This window comes from Piliocolobus tephrosceles, chromosome 5 (genome assembly GCF_002776525.5).
Source record: "Piliocolobus tephrosceles isolate RC106 chromosome 5, ASM277652v3, whole genome shotgun sequence".
Lineage (NCBI taxonomy): Eukaryota > Metazoa > Chordata > Mammalia > Primates > Cercopithecidae > Piliocolobus > Piliocolobus tephrosceles.
This window is the reverse complement of record NC_045438.1, coordinates 123,397,183-123,417,558: the sequence shown is the minus strand read 5'-3', so window position 1 is coordinate 123,417,558 and position 20,376 is coordinate 123,397,183. Positions and strand designations below refer to the sequence as shown.

General features: G+C 39.3%; 1 protein-coding gene across 2 annotated transcripts in view; it reads left to right on the top strand.

Moving 5' to 3' along the window:
• Positions 1-20,376, top strand: part of RUNX2 (RUNX family transcription factor 2) — a 128,492-nt gene that overhangs the window by 14,971 nt on the left and 93,145 nt on the right. For both annotated transcript variants that reach the window (XM_023212946.3, XM_023212945.3), the window contains exon 3: positions 642-746. In XM_023212946.3, the coding sequence (XP_023068714.1) occupies positions 642-746 (105 nt within the window). The remainder of the gene's footprint in view (positions 1-641; positions 747-20,376) is intronic.

Below are 20,376 nucleotides of genomic sequence, written 5' to 3'. Positions count from 1 at the left end.
CAGCAAGGATGTATGTTAGGGGAGGGGTAGACAGGGAGGAGAAAAACTTTGTTCCAGTAATGATGAAATCATCATACCACAGGCACATTAAGGCCAGGACAGGAGACACTGGCTCCTGTTAAAATGATTCCCATAAGAACTTTCCTCTTTTATCTTCTTATTGTAGTGCAGCTAAGCAAATGAAATGCTAAAACCATGTGAAGTAAATAACATAATCAACAATGATTTACTATTGTTCTCTCATGAGGTCATGACCTAACCCTAAATAAAGACTTCTAAAATTGTCTGTGCTTGGATGTGTTCCTGATGTTGGAGAAAATTGAAAGAAAAAGAACCTCCCTCAAGTGGACCAGGGTTTTGTTTTCATTACAACTCTTGCTACTGAGGAGCTTTTTTGGAATTGGAGTCTTCCTGTGTAGCACTACAATGAGGATGATGATCTTGACACTAAGCAAATTTGGAAATGTCTTAAAAGTGGTCAACAGAGGGTTTCCAATTTAGAAGAAGGAGTCCTGCCTCTTGTCTTTGTTTCATTGCCTCCTTAGAGATGCTTAAATGCAATTTGGAAATCTATGCTGCTGTGTAATCATCAACACTGTTTTTTAATATTCACTGTATGTTTTCCCCTTTTATATCTGCAGGCAAGAGTTTCACCTTGACCATAACTGTCTTCACAAATCCTCCCCAAGTAGCTACCTACCACAGAGCAATTAAAGTTACAGTGGATGGACCTCGGGAACCCAGAAGTAAGTACTCCCCTTTTTATTGAAAATGGTAATAGAGTTTCCAGAGACCCTATGAGGAATTTATTCCAAATGAGTTAGGGTCACTTTCAACCCATAGTGTCTTTGTAGACTTTGCTATCTGCATATATATTTTTTTAGTGAGGGACAGTTAATCAAACTTCAGAGTTAGAAAATAAAACTACGGTTTTAACCTTTACCACACAATTGCTAAGGCCTCCATAACTTTGGGAAATGAGTGAATAATTATTCAGTCACTGTTAACTATTTGCTAAGAAATTTTGCTCATGTACTGAACATACTGGGGCAGAATAGACCCATGAGAGCTGAGGAAGAAAAGAGTAAACTTAAAAATCTTGAGCTTAGTCAAAAAGCATTTGCATGTGTTTCCCATGGCCTAAGAATGTGTTTGAGCTTTTTAACTCGCCCACTCAATTCCCTTTATGAAGAGCACACTGCTTAATTACAAAGAATTTATTTGCAAATGATAACTTGCTTGATTGTTACAACACCGTTGTTTGGTCATGCTCTAGTAATTGTTATAGGTAGTTTTCTTTTAACAGATAGAGTCAAACCACCTTTAAATCCATCTTGGTTTATTTGTCTGTCTGGACATCCAGAAGGTTTCACCGGAAATCAGTTCCAGGTAGTGCACATAATCTGTTTGGGCCAATATGTATGTTCCTTCTAAATCTAAATTGACTGAGGTTTGCTTGCCCCACTGCCACCAAAAAACTGCTTTGAACAAACTCAGCATAGTGGTATTTAAATATATTTAGAGATTAAAGATTATTTGATATATAAACCATTAACAATTGTGTACCAATGGAAACATCATAGAGAACTCTGCCTTTGCTGAGTGAATACATTGGAATCCTAATCACTGCATTTAGGGAGTTCAATTTGGTTTGTGGTGGAGGTATAGCTGGCAGAAGTACTTGTTCTGTAACAATCAACCTGCCTAGATCATGAGAGTGGCATATCTCTTCTTCCCCTCAAATGAGAGAAAAGGTCTCAGAAAATTTTGCCTCTACCCAAGTAGCAAACCTTCCTAGCAGTGGGAGCTTATGATGGGTCCTGTTCCTTTTGCTGCTGTCTCTTTTCACAAAGACTGACTGCTTGCCTGAACTAGGGAGGTTTCCTGCCTCAAAAGCAAGTCTTTGAGGTTTTTGTTTTCTTCTCCTTTCATGTGTATGGCATTCTTCCAGGTTCATAATGTTGAGTCAGTGCTGGCCCTGTCTGTTCAATTTGGGAATGTCCTGTTAGGTGATTGCTGTACACATGTGTGTAAGCCCCAAGTCTCTAGTCCTAAGGGCTAGTGGTTATGGAGTGCAGGTGAATAGAACAGAGCTTTGCCTGGTTTGGGGCTTTGCCTGCCTTTTCTGGATGGCCATAAGTTGGGGATGATGCCTTATGATGGAAGATGTCTTCTAACTTTTGGTCAGACTAGCCCTGGAATTCCTGAAAAGGCATGATGTCCATTTCAGTAATGCATATAGCAGGATAGTTGGTTTTTAACATGTAGCACCATGAGATACTTATCTCTTAAAGATGTTTCCTGCTGATCTCAGCTGCTTTTCTCAGTTCTTGGAAAAACCATTTGTGTGTGTTTGTGTGTGTGTGTGTGTATGTTTGTGTGTATATGTACATATACACAAGAGTTGATGCTCAAAATTTGATAGTTGGGAGAGGAAACAGGGAAGGATAGGTGCTCCCTGTTCTGAACTATATGACAATAAGTGAGAAGGCAGGGTAGCTTTGGAAGAGTCACTTCTGTTTCAAGTGTGGATAGCAGTACCTTATTTAGAGAGGTTTTTGGCCAAATTAGTCAATAGACTCACTGCCTTGTAAAGGCAGAGAAGTACTCTGAAAGTAGTGAGAATTAGGAATAGAGGGGCCAGGTGGTATACGTGGGACCTGAGTTCAGGCTTTGTGTGGTGCCCAGGGTGGGCGGTGGAAGCAGATACAGATCTGCAAGTGGTAGACCACCTGCCCTAGATAAGCCTGAATAACATTTCTTATTAACTGAAAATATCGGTGAAAATGCAAGGTCATTTTCCTGACATTATGGGCTGACTTGACGAAGTCAGTGTCTGGAGAGAGGGATGGGTCTGCTTTCAGCGACTGCTGAATCCTATAACCTGGACTCTGTGCTGGATTCCTCCCTGCTCTTGGTCATCCTGGGCATTGAATATGTGTAGCATAGCCCTCTTCTCAATATTGTTCTTTAATTTTGACACTCCTAGGTGTGGGAAATGCACAAGATTTCCAATTTTCTTAAACAGTGACTATGATAGGAGTTTGATTAGTTGGTACATGTAATGTTAAATGGGAGATCCTCTAGAACACAGATTGGCAAACAGTTTTTGTTGAGTGCCAGACAGAAAATCCTTTAGACTCTGTGGGCCATATGGTGGTCTCTGTCACAACCACTCAACTCTGCCATTGTAGCTCAAAAGCAGCATAAGCAAATACATACATTCATGGTCATGGCTATACAGGTTGAGTGTCCCTTATCCAAAATGCTTGGGACCGGAAGTGTTTTGGATTTCAATTTTTTTTAAATTTTTGGAATATTTGCATATATAATGAGATACCTTGGGGATGAGACCCAAATCCATACATGAAATTCATGTATGTTTCATATACACCTTATGCACATAACTTGAAAATAATTTTATACAATATTTAAATAATTTTGTGGAAGAAACAAAGTTTATGTTACGTACTTATGTGTGGAATTTTCCACTTGTGGCATCATGTTGGTGCTCAAAACTTTCAGATATTGGAGCATTTCGGATTTTCAGATTAAGGACATTCAACCTGTATTCCACTAAAATTTTACTTATGAAAATAATTGGTGAGCCAGGTTGTAGTTTGTCAACCCTTGCTTATTCAAAGTGGCTAATTTTATTGATCCTTAACAGAGAAGGGCTTTAGTAAAAGGCCTTCCTGGGGCGGGTGGAGAGGGGAACGGAACAATTTATAGGCAATTGTTTAGCCTCCTCTGCCCCAAATTATAATTCCTTAATTAGTGGTTATTAGTCATAAAAGTAGTATACTTCTGTTTATCACTTATAGTGGCTTGAAAGAGTTGAGAATTTTGTACTATCAGTTCCTGTTGATGGAATTTTACTCCTTCCTCTAAAGATCTGAATATATATTGAAAAGCCTGCTTCTGGTAGCTCAGCTGTTTGAACGAGGACAAATTCTGGGTTAACTGGTTGGGTCTTTATGTCAAACTGCTTGGATCGAAATCCCAACTCCACCATTTATTAACTGTATGGAGGCAAGCAAGTTACCTAACTTCTCTTTGCCTTGGTTTTCTCATCTTTTATGTGAGAATGATAATACCTTCCTCATCAGTTGCCGCAAGAATGTTAAATGTAATGTATGTAAAATGGGTAGCACAGTGACTGTCATGTAGAAAGTGTTCATTAAATGTCAGGTATTATTACATCAATTTTCTTCAGTGTCAAAGGTTTGCCGTAGAGTTTTTCTTATGGTATGCTTCTAGGAAACAGATACCATTTATAGATTCTGTTCTCTATTATATTACTTTTTTCCCCCTGCAGATGGCTTTACTAACTTTTGCTCATTAGTAAATGACACTAATTTGTATTATAAATTATGCCTGAGTAGATATTCATGCTGCCCAGGGAAAGCTGTGCAGAACTGATGATAAATTTAATTTGTTTGCAGCAAAGTCCAAGAGCAGATGCTGTGGCACTAGTACTCCACTCTGAGGCCTTGCCTATCAACACATCTGCCAAGACTTGCTTTTCACTCAAAAATCCAAAAGGTTTCATCCTTCTGTGTTTTCTGTCTCTGGCAGCTGAACCAGTGCTGTCACATCACAAACAACTTCTTTTCTTAATATACACATCTGGCGTTGGCAGTTGGACTGACTTCATAAGAGCACATGATCATCACTCATTACAAGATTAAAAAGTACCCTATGGCATCATTGATGTTTTTAAACTTTGATCTTTTGCAGTTGTGATTCATCTCGGTTATAAAACTTCCCTTTAAAGGAACATAGCCGATGACTTATTAGAACCTTCATCTTAAGTAGCATAAACATGAAAATGGTGCACATCTTTACAAAATGCCATTTATTTTCTTTGCCAGCTTATCATTTTAAGACATGACATCATACTTAAGATCCCAAATTTGTAAGTCTTGTGTTTAGGCAAGGCATTTTGACCTTCTATTGGCAAGCTAGCTCTGAAGAACAACTGTCAGCCACAAAAGTGGTATAGCAGCAGCAGCAATAGTAATGCATTTAGATACCTAGCTCTTTTAAACATCAGTTTCTATTAGAATCCCTTGTTCCATCTGTGGACTTGGTTCCACTTCCAGTCTGATTTAAATAATTTCTACAGGAATGTGAAAACTTGGTTAGCAACATCATATTCTATAGAAGTGGTTCAGAGTTAGGGAAGAGGACTGATGGAAAAAGGTATTATTGGTTGTGCAGAGGATGGAAAAAGTAAATAACCTTATCTAGAATAAATTCTCTTTCTGCATTTTTAGTTGTCTATTGCTAAATAATAAACTACCCTCAAATATAACATCCAGTTTATTATTTCTTATGATTCTTTGGGTTGATTGGGGTTCCTCTGGATGGTTTTTCTATTGGTAAGGCTTGGGGTCTATCATGTAGCTGCAATCAGATAATGGCTTGTGCTGGAACATCCCACATGTTTCATTTATGTATCTGGTGCCTTGGTGGGATGGCTGGATGGTTGGACTCAGCTGGAATGATGGGACAGCAGGCCCCACCGCATGTCTGTCTGTATAATCCTGGATCCTCTTCCTCTCCATGTGGCCTCTCCATGTGGTCTTTCCCGCTGAGTCTGACTTCTTACATGATGGCAGCTCAGGGCTCCCTCAGGTACAAAAGTGAGAGGTCTCAGGCCTTGTTTTTTTTCTTTCTTTCTTTCTTTTTTTTTTTTTTTGAGATGAGGTCTTGCCATGTCATCCAGGCTGGAGTACAGTGCCATGATCATAGCTCACTCCAACCTCAAACTCATGGGCTCAAGTGATCCTCCCACCTCAGACTCCTAAGTAGCTGGGACTACAGGTATGTGCCTCTATACCTGGCTAATTTTTACATTTTCTGTAGAGATGGGGGTCTCACTATGTTGCCCAGGCTGGTCTTGAACTCCTGGCCTCAAGTGATCCTCCTGCTTTGGCCTCCTGAGCAGCTGGAATTATAGGTGCGAGCCACTGCACCCAAGGGTGTTGGACCTTCTTAAGGATTAGGCTCAGAACTGGCATGGAATTGCTTCTCTACATTTGACTGGTTAAAGCAAGACACAGGTGCAGCCTGGATTTAAGGGAAACAACCACCAATAGTATGAACGTTGAGGGGTGTGGTTCATGACACCAATGTCATCAGCTTACGTAAGTGCTTAGCTGGCAGTTGTCACTGTCACAATAGGAGAAATAATTTTTTCAGGGTACCATCTTCTGAAAGGACTCTTGGCTTTTGCAATCTAGGGGACATTCAAAGAAAGCGACTCCAAATTTACTAGTCTAATGGTAGTGTCATTCTGAATTGAACAGATTTGGTGAACATCAGATGAATTAGTGGTGGGTATTCACTTGTGGTGCTTGGTATTAGCAGATCAATACTCAAGTGAGAAGAACATCAGATGTTTGAAAAAAAAGAAGTATGAACCTTACCCAGCAACATGACAAGTCTGTAGCAGAAATATCTTATGCATCCTCAGATGGTTAAGATTAGAGGTGTTTTTTTTTTTTTAATTTTTAAAATTTTTTCGAGATGGAATGGCATGATCTTGATCTGGCTCACTGCAACCTCCATCTCCCAGGTTCAAACAATTCTCCTGCCTCAGCCTCCCAAATAGCTAGGATTACAGGTGTGTGCCACCATGCCTGGCTAATTTTTGTATTTTTAGTAGAGATGGGATTTTGCCATGTTGGCCGACTGGTGTTGACCTGCTGACCTCAGGTGATCTGCCCACCTCAGCCTCCCAAAGTGCTGGGATTACAGGCTTGAGCCAGTGCTCCCGGCCAAGATTAGAGGTTTTATACTTTATATCATCCAACTTTGAAATTCTTGCTTGCTGGTACACTTGCAAACCTATTGCCTGATACATGTGAGTGGGTTTCTAAAAATTTTTGTGTGTCAGGTCTCAGGTAAGTAAATCGTATTTACTCTCAAGGAGAGAACAAAGCTGTGAATTGTGTACTTCCTGCCAGGGCACTGGCATTCACCACTGATCAGCCAGCCACCTATCGTGAGCTGGTGGGAGAAAGGAGAAGCTCTGCCTTTTTTCCTCCCATGATCTAGCTCCTTTCTTGCAGGCTCAGAGTACATGGCTGCAACATTTCTCTGCTTGGCTTTGTGTATGGCTTCAGTAAGGGTCTGGGACTTAGGTTAGTGAGAGATTATCTGGAAGTACAGGGCACTGTTGGTATTTCTAGGCTTGCCTTAGTATCATGCTTCACTCAGCTTGTTAGGCTTAGGTCCTGCAGCTAAACTATTTTCTTTTCCTGTTTGCTCATTCTCAATTGTGCCCAATTCATCAACAAATCTGTAATTGTTCAGAGAAGTTTTATTTCTCAGTATTTTTGAGGCATGTCCAATTGCAGAAGTTTTACCTTAAAATCTTGAGTTAACAGACTTAACAAACCAGGCGGTCTAGGCAAGATATTATCTGATTTTTCTGTCAGGCTGTTCCACCTAGTTCTGGGACTGCTTTCCAGCCTGGTGAAGGGTGGAGAGAATGGAGGGGTTGACATTTTCTCTTCCTCGTTCCAGCTGATGTCAGCAGCAGCTCACTTTTATCCTCTATTACTTTTCATCTTAGTTGGGTGAAGGAATGAGCTTTTTATGCCAAAGACTGGCCTGTGATCTTTGCTTATTTACCAAAAGAGGATACTTATTTTATTTTATTTTATTTTATTTCAAATGGAGTCTTGCTTTGTCGCCCAGGCTGCAGTAGAGTGGTGGGATCTCGGCTCACTGCAACCTCCGCCTCTTGGGTTGAAGCGATTCTCCTGCCTCAGACTCCCAAGTAGCTGGGATTACAGGTGCGTGCCAGCACACCTGGCTAATTTTTTGTATTTTTAGTAGAGAGGGGGTTTCACCATGTTGGCCATGCTGGTCTTAAACTCCTGACCTCGTGATTCACCTGCCTCGGTTTCCCAAAATGTTGGGATTACAGGTGTGAGATACCGTGCCCGGCCCAGGAAGATGCTTATTTAGAGATTGGTCACATGTGAAATAAGGTGGGGGGACACGTAAAATGTGTTGGATAGAGGGACAGCAGATGTATTTTTTAAGGTTATTTGATTTTTCTGGACACAGTTCTTGCATTCACATTCTTGCAGTCTGTGAAGATGATTTGAAAAAACCTTGATAGGCTTTGTGCCATGCCCCAGATGCCACAGGCCTGGGTTTCAGTCCTTAGTGCAAAGCATTAGTAGAGAAGCCCTGAACTTCCTGACTTTCAGACTTCCCCTGGGTTCTTTACTGTCTCTGAAGTGCCCAAGGAATAGAATTTATGAGTAAATGCCATGTTTTGATATTTACAAATTGGCAAATACAAGCAGCAATTTGATTGTCATAGATATTCATCACTTGGCTACCAGTATGTAAAACATCATTGAAAATCTTTAACTTAAGAGAATAATAACAGTAAAAAAAACCCACTGTTCTCTGTTTCCCTTTCTTCAAGAAGGATGAGGGCGGCGGGGGGATGGGTCAGAAGCGCTGGTGGAGGTTATGTCTGGTGGTTGGTGGAATGTGCTCTTGAGAAGACCAGTTTTAAATATCTTTCAGTCCTTTTTTTTTTTGTTGTTGACTGACTGTCAGGAGCTGGGAAGATAGCCAAGAAGGAAATGACACATCGAGAGGCATTTTGTGTTGTGCAACATTCTGTGGAACTGATGCAAGGATATATGGCCTGTTTACACATTCCTTCACTCGCAGACTGCATGGCAGTAATTTAATTCAGCAGCACATGGCATGCTGCAGCAAGGAGCTATGGCATTAACATCCTTTCATGGCAAATTATCACCACCGTTAAAACATGCTCATGTCCCTCCTTTGCACTCTTCCCTGGCTTCCCGGCTCTGAATGTGCGTTCTCATTGTATTGGACTTGTGTTAACAAGGCACTGCAGCTTTCACAGCAAGAGCACAGTTTCCACATGCATATGTTCCAGTTGATATATTTACTTCTAACTAAATATAGCATGGCAAGTTTTCAAGTGATATGTGTTCTAAAAACACATACATGCTTGATCCAAATGTGTCAGTAGTTTGTATCTTAGTATAAGTCAGGAATCATTCTTTCTGAAAATAGTGTTAGGGACTTGACAGGGACTTGAGAGAAAGGGGTTCCCCCCACTTTTTTTGGTCTCTCTCTCTTTTTTTAATTTTAATAAAAATGACTTTCCTTCTCAAAGATAATAATTCCTGATAGATCACTGAAATACTCTGTTCACCTCTATTTTGTTTGTGTCTGGCAATTTCTTCAAGGAAGACTAGGCCAGCGAATAGGATATACTTAAAAATAGCAGGGAAAAGAAAAGATTTGTTATATTGCTTTTCCCATTCATACCTGTCCCTACCTAGCATTTTTATAGGACCCACTTATGATGTCAACTAAAGAACATCTTTGGCCTTCACATAAAATCTCAAAAGTTTTTATTTAGGCAGGTATAAAAAATAATTAATTACTCTTGTTTTTTCAAGTAACTTTTGGAAATTAGGAAAAGGCATAAAAACCATTTAGGTCTAGAATATTAATTCAAGATCATATGTAACAGTTAAAATAAAAGACTGTGTTTATAAGTAGCAAAGGAAGGGCTCCAGTTCTCAGAATTTCTCTTCTACTGTGCACTGGTGGTGAAAATCTATTTGTTGGAAGACCAAAACCCTTCATTAAAATTTAGGATTAAGGCTTAAACCCACGCACCCCTGGAAAAGGTAACTCGGACTTAAATTCTTATTAAGATAAAAACAAGTGATATAGAATCCTTTTTTGGGAAGTAGCTTTTGGAAGATAGGGGGAGAGTGGTCAGTGAAATCCTGGGTGCCAGAAAGTAAACGGTGAGTGGCAGTGTGCAGCAGGCAGGACAATTGCTGGCCTTGAGGCCAGTGGTTGCCAACTTCAGGCATCACAATTTTGCTGCAGGTCGACTGTAGCAATGAGCATTCATGATGCTTTTCAGTTCTGATATACTCTTAAGAGTGCAAGATTTTGTTACTGAAAGGTGAGAGTTTTGGGTTTCTGTATTTCCATATCTCTCTCTTCTGCAAATGTTTTCCTTTCAGAGTATTCCTTTTTTGTTGTTCTCGATACATGCTAGCTTTCCTACTCTATTGGTTTGCAAGTTACCATTGAATTTGCTTCTTTTATTTTAGTATTATCTTTCCCATTTTAATATGTAAATTTGTCTTATTAAAATTAATCATGATCTCTGTCCATACAAGAACTTTAGCATTCTTTAAACTGCAGTCTCACCCCCTCTCTTGTAATGTCGTTATCTGATATTTTAGTATATTCTTGTTTTATATTTCCTGGATTAGTCATTATCGGTGTTTAAAAAATGTTTATACTTGTATTTATCCATTATGTTTATTGATTCATTTACTCATCATTCCTTCCTTCACCTTAGTTCTTCCTTCTAAGTTGAGTTTGCTTTTTTCTTGATGTAGATCCTTCAGTAATTCCTTCAACGAGAAACTGTTGGTGTGAAACTCTCAGAGAGTTTTTATTCCTGAAAATGTTAGCAGTTGTGTGTGTTAGCTGCTGCCAACATGTGGTGATGTGAGAGGCATTGTGCTGAAAGCCTGTCTGCTCTGAGTGCCTGAGATCCACACTTCCAGTTATTCCTTTGTATTGAGACTTTCAGGTCATTATTATCAGGTTAGCTGGAGTAGTATTTAAGGAAATGGAACACAGGACAGATAATATTCATGAAAGATGGTGGAAGGGAAATGTTTCTAAGCTCCTGTCACTCTGGAGAGCTCTGGAGAGGTATAGGGTCAGTTGGTGGGGAGGAGGCAGGAGGGAATGTTCCTGCAGAGGAGAAAGCAAAGAAAGGGGGAGGAAATTAAATACCCTATTTTACACTTTTGCCGTGGGCAGGCACTGAGTTGCTTTGGAACTTTTTATCCAACTTTATGTTAAAGAACTCCATCATTACACTTGCTCTGCAGAGGTCATGTGGCTGTTGCTCCTTGAACAACCACAGCAGGAATCCTTAGATATTGGTGTCCACATGTTTCTATCATCTTGGTGAGAGTACAGGACTCAGAACCATAAGAGCTGTCTTTTGTATGGTAAATGAATCAATGAATTAAGAAGAGGGAAAAAAATAATGTGTGGACTAGAGGGACATGGTTTAAGAGGGCCAGGAGACCATGAACTGGGGTAGGACTAGCTCTGGGCAAGGTGGATGAGGTGACTCCAGTGCTGGCTGGGTATGTATCTTCCTGGGGTTGTGCAGTAGTTGGCTGGTGGGGAAGACATCAGACGACACTGAAGCAAGCTGGTGCTTTCTGCCTTTTTCTGTGAATTCTCAGACTGCATATGCACCCTCCACAACATGCATTCTCATCTTCTCATTTATCTCCTTGGAGTTAAATTTTATGAGATACAACCTGCGTAAAAATGCTAGCATGTATTTTGGTTGCAGGGGATACTCAGGATGATTAATCAGGGCTTTATGCCTCTTTAGGATTGGCCTAGGAAATTATTAGTGGCAAAGATGGGCCCTTCAAGGAGATGATGAAGGTACCAAATGCAGGTTGTTGTACAGCAGGTGAGGAGAAATATAGATGTGTAAAAAGAAGGGTGAGTGTGAAGGCTGGGTTACTAATTCTAGAGCTTTGGTTTCTGTTTCACCCCCTCACTGTTTACTCCAGCCTACAAAAACAAGTGACAATGTGTTTTCTACCATGAGGGCTGTTTCAGAGAAGCTGAACAAGGAATTAATCTGTAAGGGTAGTTTATGTTTAAGAGGTGGATTCCCTTATGGCTAAGGGAATTGGAGGACTCAGGAATTCTTCTTTTGAGACCTCATTGCCATCTTTGTTACCTTAAGCAAATCACTAAACTTCTCTCTACTTCCATTTCTTCGTCTTTCAAATGGAAATAGACATGAAGACAACTTCGCAAAGTAGCTGGGAGTAACTCCTAAGGAATGATCATAAAGTACTTGGCACACATGAAGGGCAGCTTAAATACCAAATAGTAATTATGTAGCGCCTTTCTGCCAAGGAGTTCCAAATGCTTAGACATTACCTCAGAGATTCTCTGTACATCCCTCTAAGGGAGGCATTATCCTTTTTACACATAAGTAAACTGAGGCATGGACACCCGAGAACTCATTTGTCCTGTGTTACTCTGCAAGTCAGCAGATGATTTATAGAGACAGGCAAGGATTCCAGATATTTTCCTGTTTATCCTGTTGCCGTTTGTCAAGTCTGTGTAAGTGTCGGGCCCAGGGCATTCTTGGTTGGTGTGATGAAGCAGTGTTACATAAGAAGCATGCTTGGTGCTGCAGTAGCATCACTGAATAGTACAGAAGTCAAAGGTATAAGGCCTGGCACAGAGTGGGCATGCACTTCATGGATATAGGTATGTTTGTTGAATGAGTATTGAATTCATTTTAGTTTAACAGCTCAAAACACTGAATTGTGTGAGATGAAAATAGTACATTGTATAACTTAACCTCAATAGAATCTTACTTTGAATACCAGTGAAATAAAGTTAGTACTTGAAAAAAAATTAACTTTAAAAAATTGCGCAAGTGAAAATACAAGTACATGGCACAAAAGCTAGAAAATAAAAACTAATTATAAAAAAGAAGATAGAGATCACTCATAATTGCATCTCCCAAGATTACCACTGCTAACATCGTGATGTGTATCCTCCCAGATATTCTGTGATAGATAATGCTGGTACTGTTGTGAAAGATAACAGCAGTTGGGGAAATAGCGTCAGGAAAATGATGAAATGCTACAGAATGGCATGACCACATTGAAGCTCAAAGGAGAGCGAATAACTGGAAACGAGGATAATTGCTTTAAGGAAAAGGAGCATGACAATAGAACTGACGACTGTTTCCAGTTAATGACTGCCTGTGATGTGAAGGGCCTGTGTTACCTGAATGATGTGGGACTAGATGGATCTGAGAAAGATCCATTCCTCCCCTGACCCTGTCCCAACACTGAAAACACCATCCCCCTTTAAAATAGCAGTGCCTTTTTTGTGACAATTAGAGGTGTCTTTTAAAACGTAATATTTCCGGCATTTTTTCATTCAAAAAATTACTTTTGAGTGCTTACTGTTAGCCAGGTGCCAGGCAGGCGCGATCCTCCCTTTGAGGAGCCTACATTCTGTAGAGAAAAAGGGCAAGAAACAAGTAAACAAACATTTATCTATAATCACATCTAATTGCAAATTGTGATAAGTGCTGTAAAGGGAACTGATGTCATAGTAAAGAGTAATGGAGTGGGAGGGAACAGAATGGAACCTAGTGAAGAGTGGTCCAAGGAAGGCCGGTCTGGGGAGATGACATCGGAGCACAGACCTAAGGGGTGAGAAGAAGCCAGTTGGAGGAAGAGTTGGGGGAAGAGACATCAAGGCAAAAGGCACATTGTGTGCAAACCTTGAACACAGTCAGTATCAGAATCTAATACCTAACTTTGCTAGATGAGAGGACATTAGCAATGCCTACATTGTTGGGAAGAGGTTGCAAAAAGAGTAGACTGGACTCACACACCCAAAAGTTGCTGTTTATAATTGTACCCAAGGCTGGTGTGGTGTAATTAGAGGAGCACAAAAGGACCCTTCATGTTCATCCCTCCTGGCCCCAAACCACTCTCATATCATTCTCACCAGGTGCCTGAGATTCTTCTTTGAGTTAAGGCTTCGAGGACAGGATGTTCACAGATGTTATCTGCAAAGGATAACACATTCTAAGCCATTTTTGGTGAACAACTTGGTTTAAATAAGTGAATCAGATCAGGTTAGCTAGATACTTATTTTATAGCAGAGGACCACAAGACCCAAATTGGTAGGGAAAGCAGGTTGAGAAAGACCTTGAAGAGCTCTGGTGAGAAAAATCGAGTGGGAGTAGATGGAGGGGGAATGGCTTGTCTGTAGCTGGGGCTCCATAAGAATTCTGGGTCCCAAAGAACATGTTTTCTTAGAAAAAGAGCCATAAGAGTGGGCTTCTACTAAACATAACCCAAACAAAGCAGTAGGTTATCTATATGAGTAGATTCTCTTAGGACTATGTGTCATACAGTAAAGCCTTGGCTTTTGTGGACAATGAGAAGCTATCCCAAAGGTGATCTGGGTTTCAAAACATAAGAGCAACATGGAAAACTTCAGAATGTTTAGCGAAGAGCATTGATGATGATTAAAGGCTTGTAAAATTGAACCTATGAGGATAAGTTGAAAGACTTGGGATCATTTAGCTTCAAGAAGAGGAGACTGAAAAATGACTTAATAACAGACTTCAAAATTATGAGAGTTATTAAGCTATGTATGGTGACCAGCTGTTTTGTTTCTGGCAAAGTCAGAGAAAGAATAGGTTTCAACTGAATTAGGTTAGATTTAAAGAAGAACTTCTTGACTATAAGAATTGTTAAATAGTTCAGGTTGCTGAAGGATGAGGGCTTGAATGGAGGACTTTTCAAATCCCTTCCCTTTTAGTGATTCTCTGTGTGTTTATAAAGTGCAACAAAGTGCCACCTTTCTGCTTTCAAAATCAAAGGCATGATTTCTGTTTTCCATTATAATTCTGAAACTCAGACTCACGGAGATTTGTGGACATAAATAATGAGGGTAATTTGTCTTGATTCAGTGGTCATTAGAATCTTTAATTGAGAAAAATATGACCAAAAAGAGGAACAGATCTGCCATATGATCAAAAAATTGTTATTGATAATCAGAATAGGTGCATTATTAATTTTGGACTAAGGGGGATAGTGTTTTATTGTTAGAAAAACCCAGGTTCATTTGATTTGTATATTCCAGATAGAAAAGGTAGGGGGCTTTATGAAATTGATTCATTTTTGTCTGTTCCTTCCCTACTGGGAGAAATCAAAAACATTTCCAGGTGACACCAAAGTTCGTACAACCTGGATCTTGAGTGATGCAATCCAAAAGTCACCCTCAAGGAATTTATTGTCACAGAGAAGGAAAGAGAGAGGAAATAAGTAGGATTTATTTTTGAAAGCAGAAACCTTCATGCATTTAAAGGCTGGCAGAGAAGTTGAGCAGAGCAAGTCTAAGAAAGGCTGGCTGGACACACCATTCCTTTCAGCTCTGGAGCTGGAGCTGCAGGAAAGAAAGAGACCTATTTTCAGGGTTAACTTTTCTTGGAGAAGCCAAGCATCAGAGTTTGTATTTTTAAGTTTATTTTTTAATTCATGCTTTTGCTTATTAAATACCTGTCTGAGCAACTTTTGTAATCATAAATTAGCACACCTGCACATGGTTTGCTTTAAGCATTCACTGATAGCTCACTGATGAAATGATGAGAAACAAAGCATGTACACACACACACACATACACACACACACAGTGTTTTAGATGAGTTCTTGTTTTGAACCAAGTGCATACAATTTTCTCTAAAGGAAAAAAATAATCAAGAGACCAAAGAAACAGACTTTGAAACAGGTGACACAACAAGGAAGAAGGCTGAGTGGGTGTGGTGCCAGGCTAGGGAAAGGAAAAATACTCAGAAAGCCTATTTTTCTTTCCTCCCAAAATAACTTGGGCTCCATGGCTCATTAAGAACATTTAGACCCTTAGCCACTACACTTTACCTTTCCAAAGCACCATCACTGGTGGAGAACCACCCACAGCCCAAGGTGGGTCAGAAGTCACAACTTGCTTTCTTCCAGTGCTCTCCTTTCTTCATTGTCCATGGCATTTTCTTAGTGGTCTTGTCACTTTGGCTCTTCATTTAGTCCTTCTTATGATTTCTACATTTGAATCTCCCCCACCCCTCACCCCCAAATGATTTATTTTCAAACCTCTTCTAGAGATTCGTAAAAGCTACAGCTGTCTCTTCCACCGGAAAAGCCAACCTAAAGGGGATTAGTGGCCCTCCTCTTTTGCTGTGAGGCCAGAGGATTGATGGTGGGAAGGAGAATCAGCTGGAGAGAGGTTTGGTTTCCTCCTGTTGTTTATCTTTATAAAAAAAGAACCCTCTTCTCGAATACTTTGCTATAGGAAAGGTCTCTTCCTTACCTATGTGGGGGACAGTGGAGGGCCAGTTCCATATTTTCTGCAGTAACTGAGGCTGGCTCTGTTTTCCTGAAGAATAAACTGTGAAACTGAGGATATATTGGGTTATCTGAAGCAACAGAACACCCATTGGTATACCCACAAAAAGTGTTTGATTATCTGTTCTCCCCTGAGGATTTTACTTAAGACTTATAAACCAGTCTCCCTTTCCTTAAGAGTTACTGTGATAGAGACAGAGTGAGAGCTTTCAGTGGTCAGGGCTTTATAGCAGGCTGGACACATGGCCATGATAATGCCTAAAGCACAATCGAGAAGGATGGAGGCTTTTATGAAGGTCCTGAGATTCAAAGGGAACAAAAGTGGTTGATTTGGAGAGTGTGTCAGTGAAGGTCCTGTGCTTTGATCATGTCTCAGGAGATTCCCACATTGACTCTCTGGGTATTTATGAAAGTCTACATTGTTGGCACAGATCTGACATAGCAAAGAAATTTGCTGGGGCCAGGGATCCAAGCATTTTTGGATTCTATAATTAGGAAAGCATCGATGGTCCAAAACATAGGATGAACATTCATTTTATTTTTTGTAGAATATATTTTTGTCCCCTTTCTGTATATTATATATTGGTTCTATATTTTGTGAGACCTGGTGCAACAGTTCCTTGGTAGAGCCAAATAGCCTGAATGAGAAGAAGGAGAGATGCCTCTTCCTTTGCTTTCATTCTAGATTGTGTTGGAGCTGTGCCGAGGATGGTGAATGGAGAAACTGATTATAGTTAATTTGTCACCAACTAGCCCAGTGGTAGCATTTGAATGGAAGTAAGTTAATGGAAAAGGACTTTGCAAGACATACCAGCCCCAAGGACTCATTTTTACTGAGGGTCAACCCACTGTCAGATATAGCTGAAGAAGCCCTTCTGTGGTATGGAGCCACCATTTCTTTATTCTCTTGTTAGGAGAACTGAAATATAAATATATAAAATTTTGCAACTGAATTGGAAAAAATCTGACACTGAAGGATGAAATGTATCTTTTATAGCATGAGATTTGTGGCACAAACTGACCAGAGGAAGGAAATCTGATGATCTAGATAGATGCCTTTGGTTATTACAACTTTTACTGAATGCCTCTCTGCTAAGAACTCAACAGGATGAGTCATCTCTTAGCTGTAAACAAAAACTTTTATGGGGAAGGGAGAAATCCTTGTGTTTGAAGGAATAGGTGGCATTTCCGGCTAATTTATAAATGTCTCCTTTCATTCCTTTCTAAATTGGAACAAATTGCTCCAAAAAGTCTATCAGAAGATTATGTATCTATGTATGTATTTATTTATGTATGTGTGTATGTATGTTTTTTCGTTACTGCAATGAGCTCCTGCAGCTGAATCATAGCTGAGTTCTATTCCTACTTCTATTCCTGGTGCTATTTGGTCAGTTCTTGGAATGGATTTTGAAAGTTTTCACTTCAGGAAAACACAGTCTCAGGCCGGGCATGCTGGCTCATGCCTGTAATCCCAGCACTTTGGGAGGCCGAAGTGGGTGGATCATGTGAGGTCAGGAGTTTGAGACCAGCCTGGCCAACATAGTGAAACCCCGTCTCTACTAAAAATATAAAAATTAGCTGGGCGTGGTGGCAGGTGATTGTAGTCCCAGCTACTTGGGAGGCTGAGGCAGGAGAATCGCTTGAACCTGGGAGGCGGAGGCTGCAGTGAGCCGAGATTATGCCATTGCACTCTAGCCTGGGCGACAGAGTGAGACTCCAGGAAAGAAAAAAGAAAAAGAAAAGAAAATATAACCTCACTGTTCTTCTGTACATTTAGCCAGGCTGTTGGAAAGCTAATGGTTTAGAAATTATTTAAAGCAACTGCTTTAAATATTATTATTTGCAAAATAGCATCTTAAATCCCAAGACCTCTATACAACTTACAAAGTATCTGTAGCAATTCAGGAAAATTCTTCTTTTTTAAGTTTTATTTCATTTTTAATTGACAAATAATTATATTCCAGTAAAATTCCAATGTTGATATTTAGATGCTTTTGTTCTTGGTGAGCTTGGTAATTAAAATAAGGTAACTTTAGGAAAGAAAATCAGCTTTAATAACATATCTATATTGTTTATTTTTACATTAATTGAGCAAACTTTTGTACCATGGCTGCTCTGTCCAGGGCCTTTGAGAATGCTAAGTGCTGATGAAATAACTTTGAGAGTCTAACATGAAAGCGCCTCCAGCAGAATTGAGTATAAACCCAAGATTAGCACCCATAAAGGTCCATAAAGGGCTTGATTTGTAGTCCTTTTATTTGTCTTTAGCACAGTGTGAAGCGGGTGGAAGGTGAAGGAGCAAGGTAAAGAGAGACTTCTGTGACAATCAGCAATACGCCTTTAAGTTCCTTGGGCCTTGCTTATCTTTACTAAGCCATCTTTTCTTCTTAGAGAAATTGCAATCACTATTGGTCACAAGAAATTAATATTCTCACATACCTTACAAGATGTGTTGATCCTGTTAGTCTTTAATGCCATTGTAGATAAATGCCCTGCCGTTGTAGGTAATCATACTTTTGGTTTTTGATAATTTAGATTATGTGGAAAAAAATTCTGTTTTGGTGAAAATACAACATTGTTAGGATTAGTAACAAAAACATATATATGATGCTCAGTGCTGCCAATTGTTTCCTTTTACACTTTAAATAACATTTACTTAATTTAATTAGTATATAAGAAGATCTGTTGTAAACATTTCAGAAAATCCAGAAAGCCTTGAGAAAAAGGTAAAAGTCATTTGAAACTCAGCACCAAAGATAATCACAGTTAATATTTTGACATAATTCCTTTTCCTACTTTTTCCTAAATGTATCTGTACGTATGAATATATATTCACATATACTTTTTATTTTATACATTTTTGCATCTTCTAAACTGATTTTATTTTTTAATCATTCAAAGGAATTGACTGACCTATACCCTGAATCTTAATCTCAAAATGGTAAATCCTGTTTGATTAAAAATGAACATTTTGAAAATTAATTTACAAAAATTGGTATAAAATCGCTTCCTTTAAAAACATTATAGCCCACTGGATTATTTATTTTCTGATATGGTTGTCTGCCTTAGAAGACAACTCATATTGAGTGTACATTCTTCTCCTTGCTTTTCTTCTTGCCTCTTTTTTCCTTTTATCTCTGTTCTGTTTTATAGGTGCTCACAGATGTTTGGTATGCTAATCAAATAAGAATATGCTATGTTGGGCACTCTAAGCATGTTTTGAGGGTCTCTTGGGTTTCCTCTTCAGACTTCCTCAAGGCTCCATCTCTATATGTCATCTTTTGGACTGGTTTATGTATACCTTAGCAAAGGATGCTCAGGCCTGCCCTAGGCTTTTCTGGGCTTTCAGAAAATAATATATTCTATATTTGCATAGCATACAAAGTTTGTAATAACACTGATGACTTCACAACAACCCTGTAAAGTAGACAGAGAAGATGCCATTTTACAAGTGAGAAAGAAGGCTGGAGAAATTAAGGAACTTGCCTGGGACCACACATCTGTGCTGAACATTTCATATTTAAAATTGGTTAGTATGATTCAAATCAAATTCAAGATGAACAAAGGTTCCAGCTGTGAATTTGAAGAAAAATGTGTAAGATATCACTATGTTACCACATCCAAAATAATTTCAGATTACTCTAACTAGAAGCTAGCCAATTTTTATATACCTTTTTTGAGAGGAGGGGGCAAAAGTAAGTAGGAATCAGATACACGTGAAGAAGAAAACAATTCAAATCAATTTTGGGGGTTATGTACTTGTAGTTTTTGTTCTGAGTTGTTCTGGTGGAGGATCAAAGACAAGTGGAATTAATGGAGAAAAAGATGTATGTAGGAAAAAAAAAATTGCCTTTTTAGTGTAGCAGCTTTCTCATTACTAAGGATGGAATGGAAATGTAATGTTTAGCTTTTCCAAACAAAAGAAGGCTGCAAGTCAGGTCAGGGATGGCTGAATCAGCAGGTAAGGTAGTTCTTTTTTTCGCCTGGACCATCTCCATAGGAGATAGGGTGACTGGAGAAGGGAAGGTGGAAGATCCCATGTCAGATAATGCTTTTTCTTATTTTTGGAATTCTAGAAACATGAAAGATGAGAGGATGTAGATTGAAGACTCTAAAAATCCTGAAAAATGTAACATTTTCAGTTCATAAGTGTATCTGGAAAAGAAGCAGCATTATGCTTGGCAAATGCTTTGCCTTAAGCTACTAAGTCTACCTGGAAATGTAATTTGAATTATTATTATTTTTTATTCAACGCTTGTAAAAACTAAAGCAGCCTTTCTAGTGTGACTTTTGACATCAAGGAGGCTAAGTGAAGTAGAGAAAAGTAGGAGGCAAAGTTGGG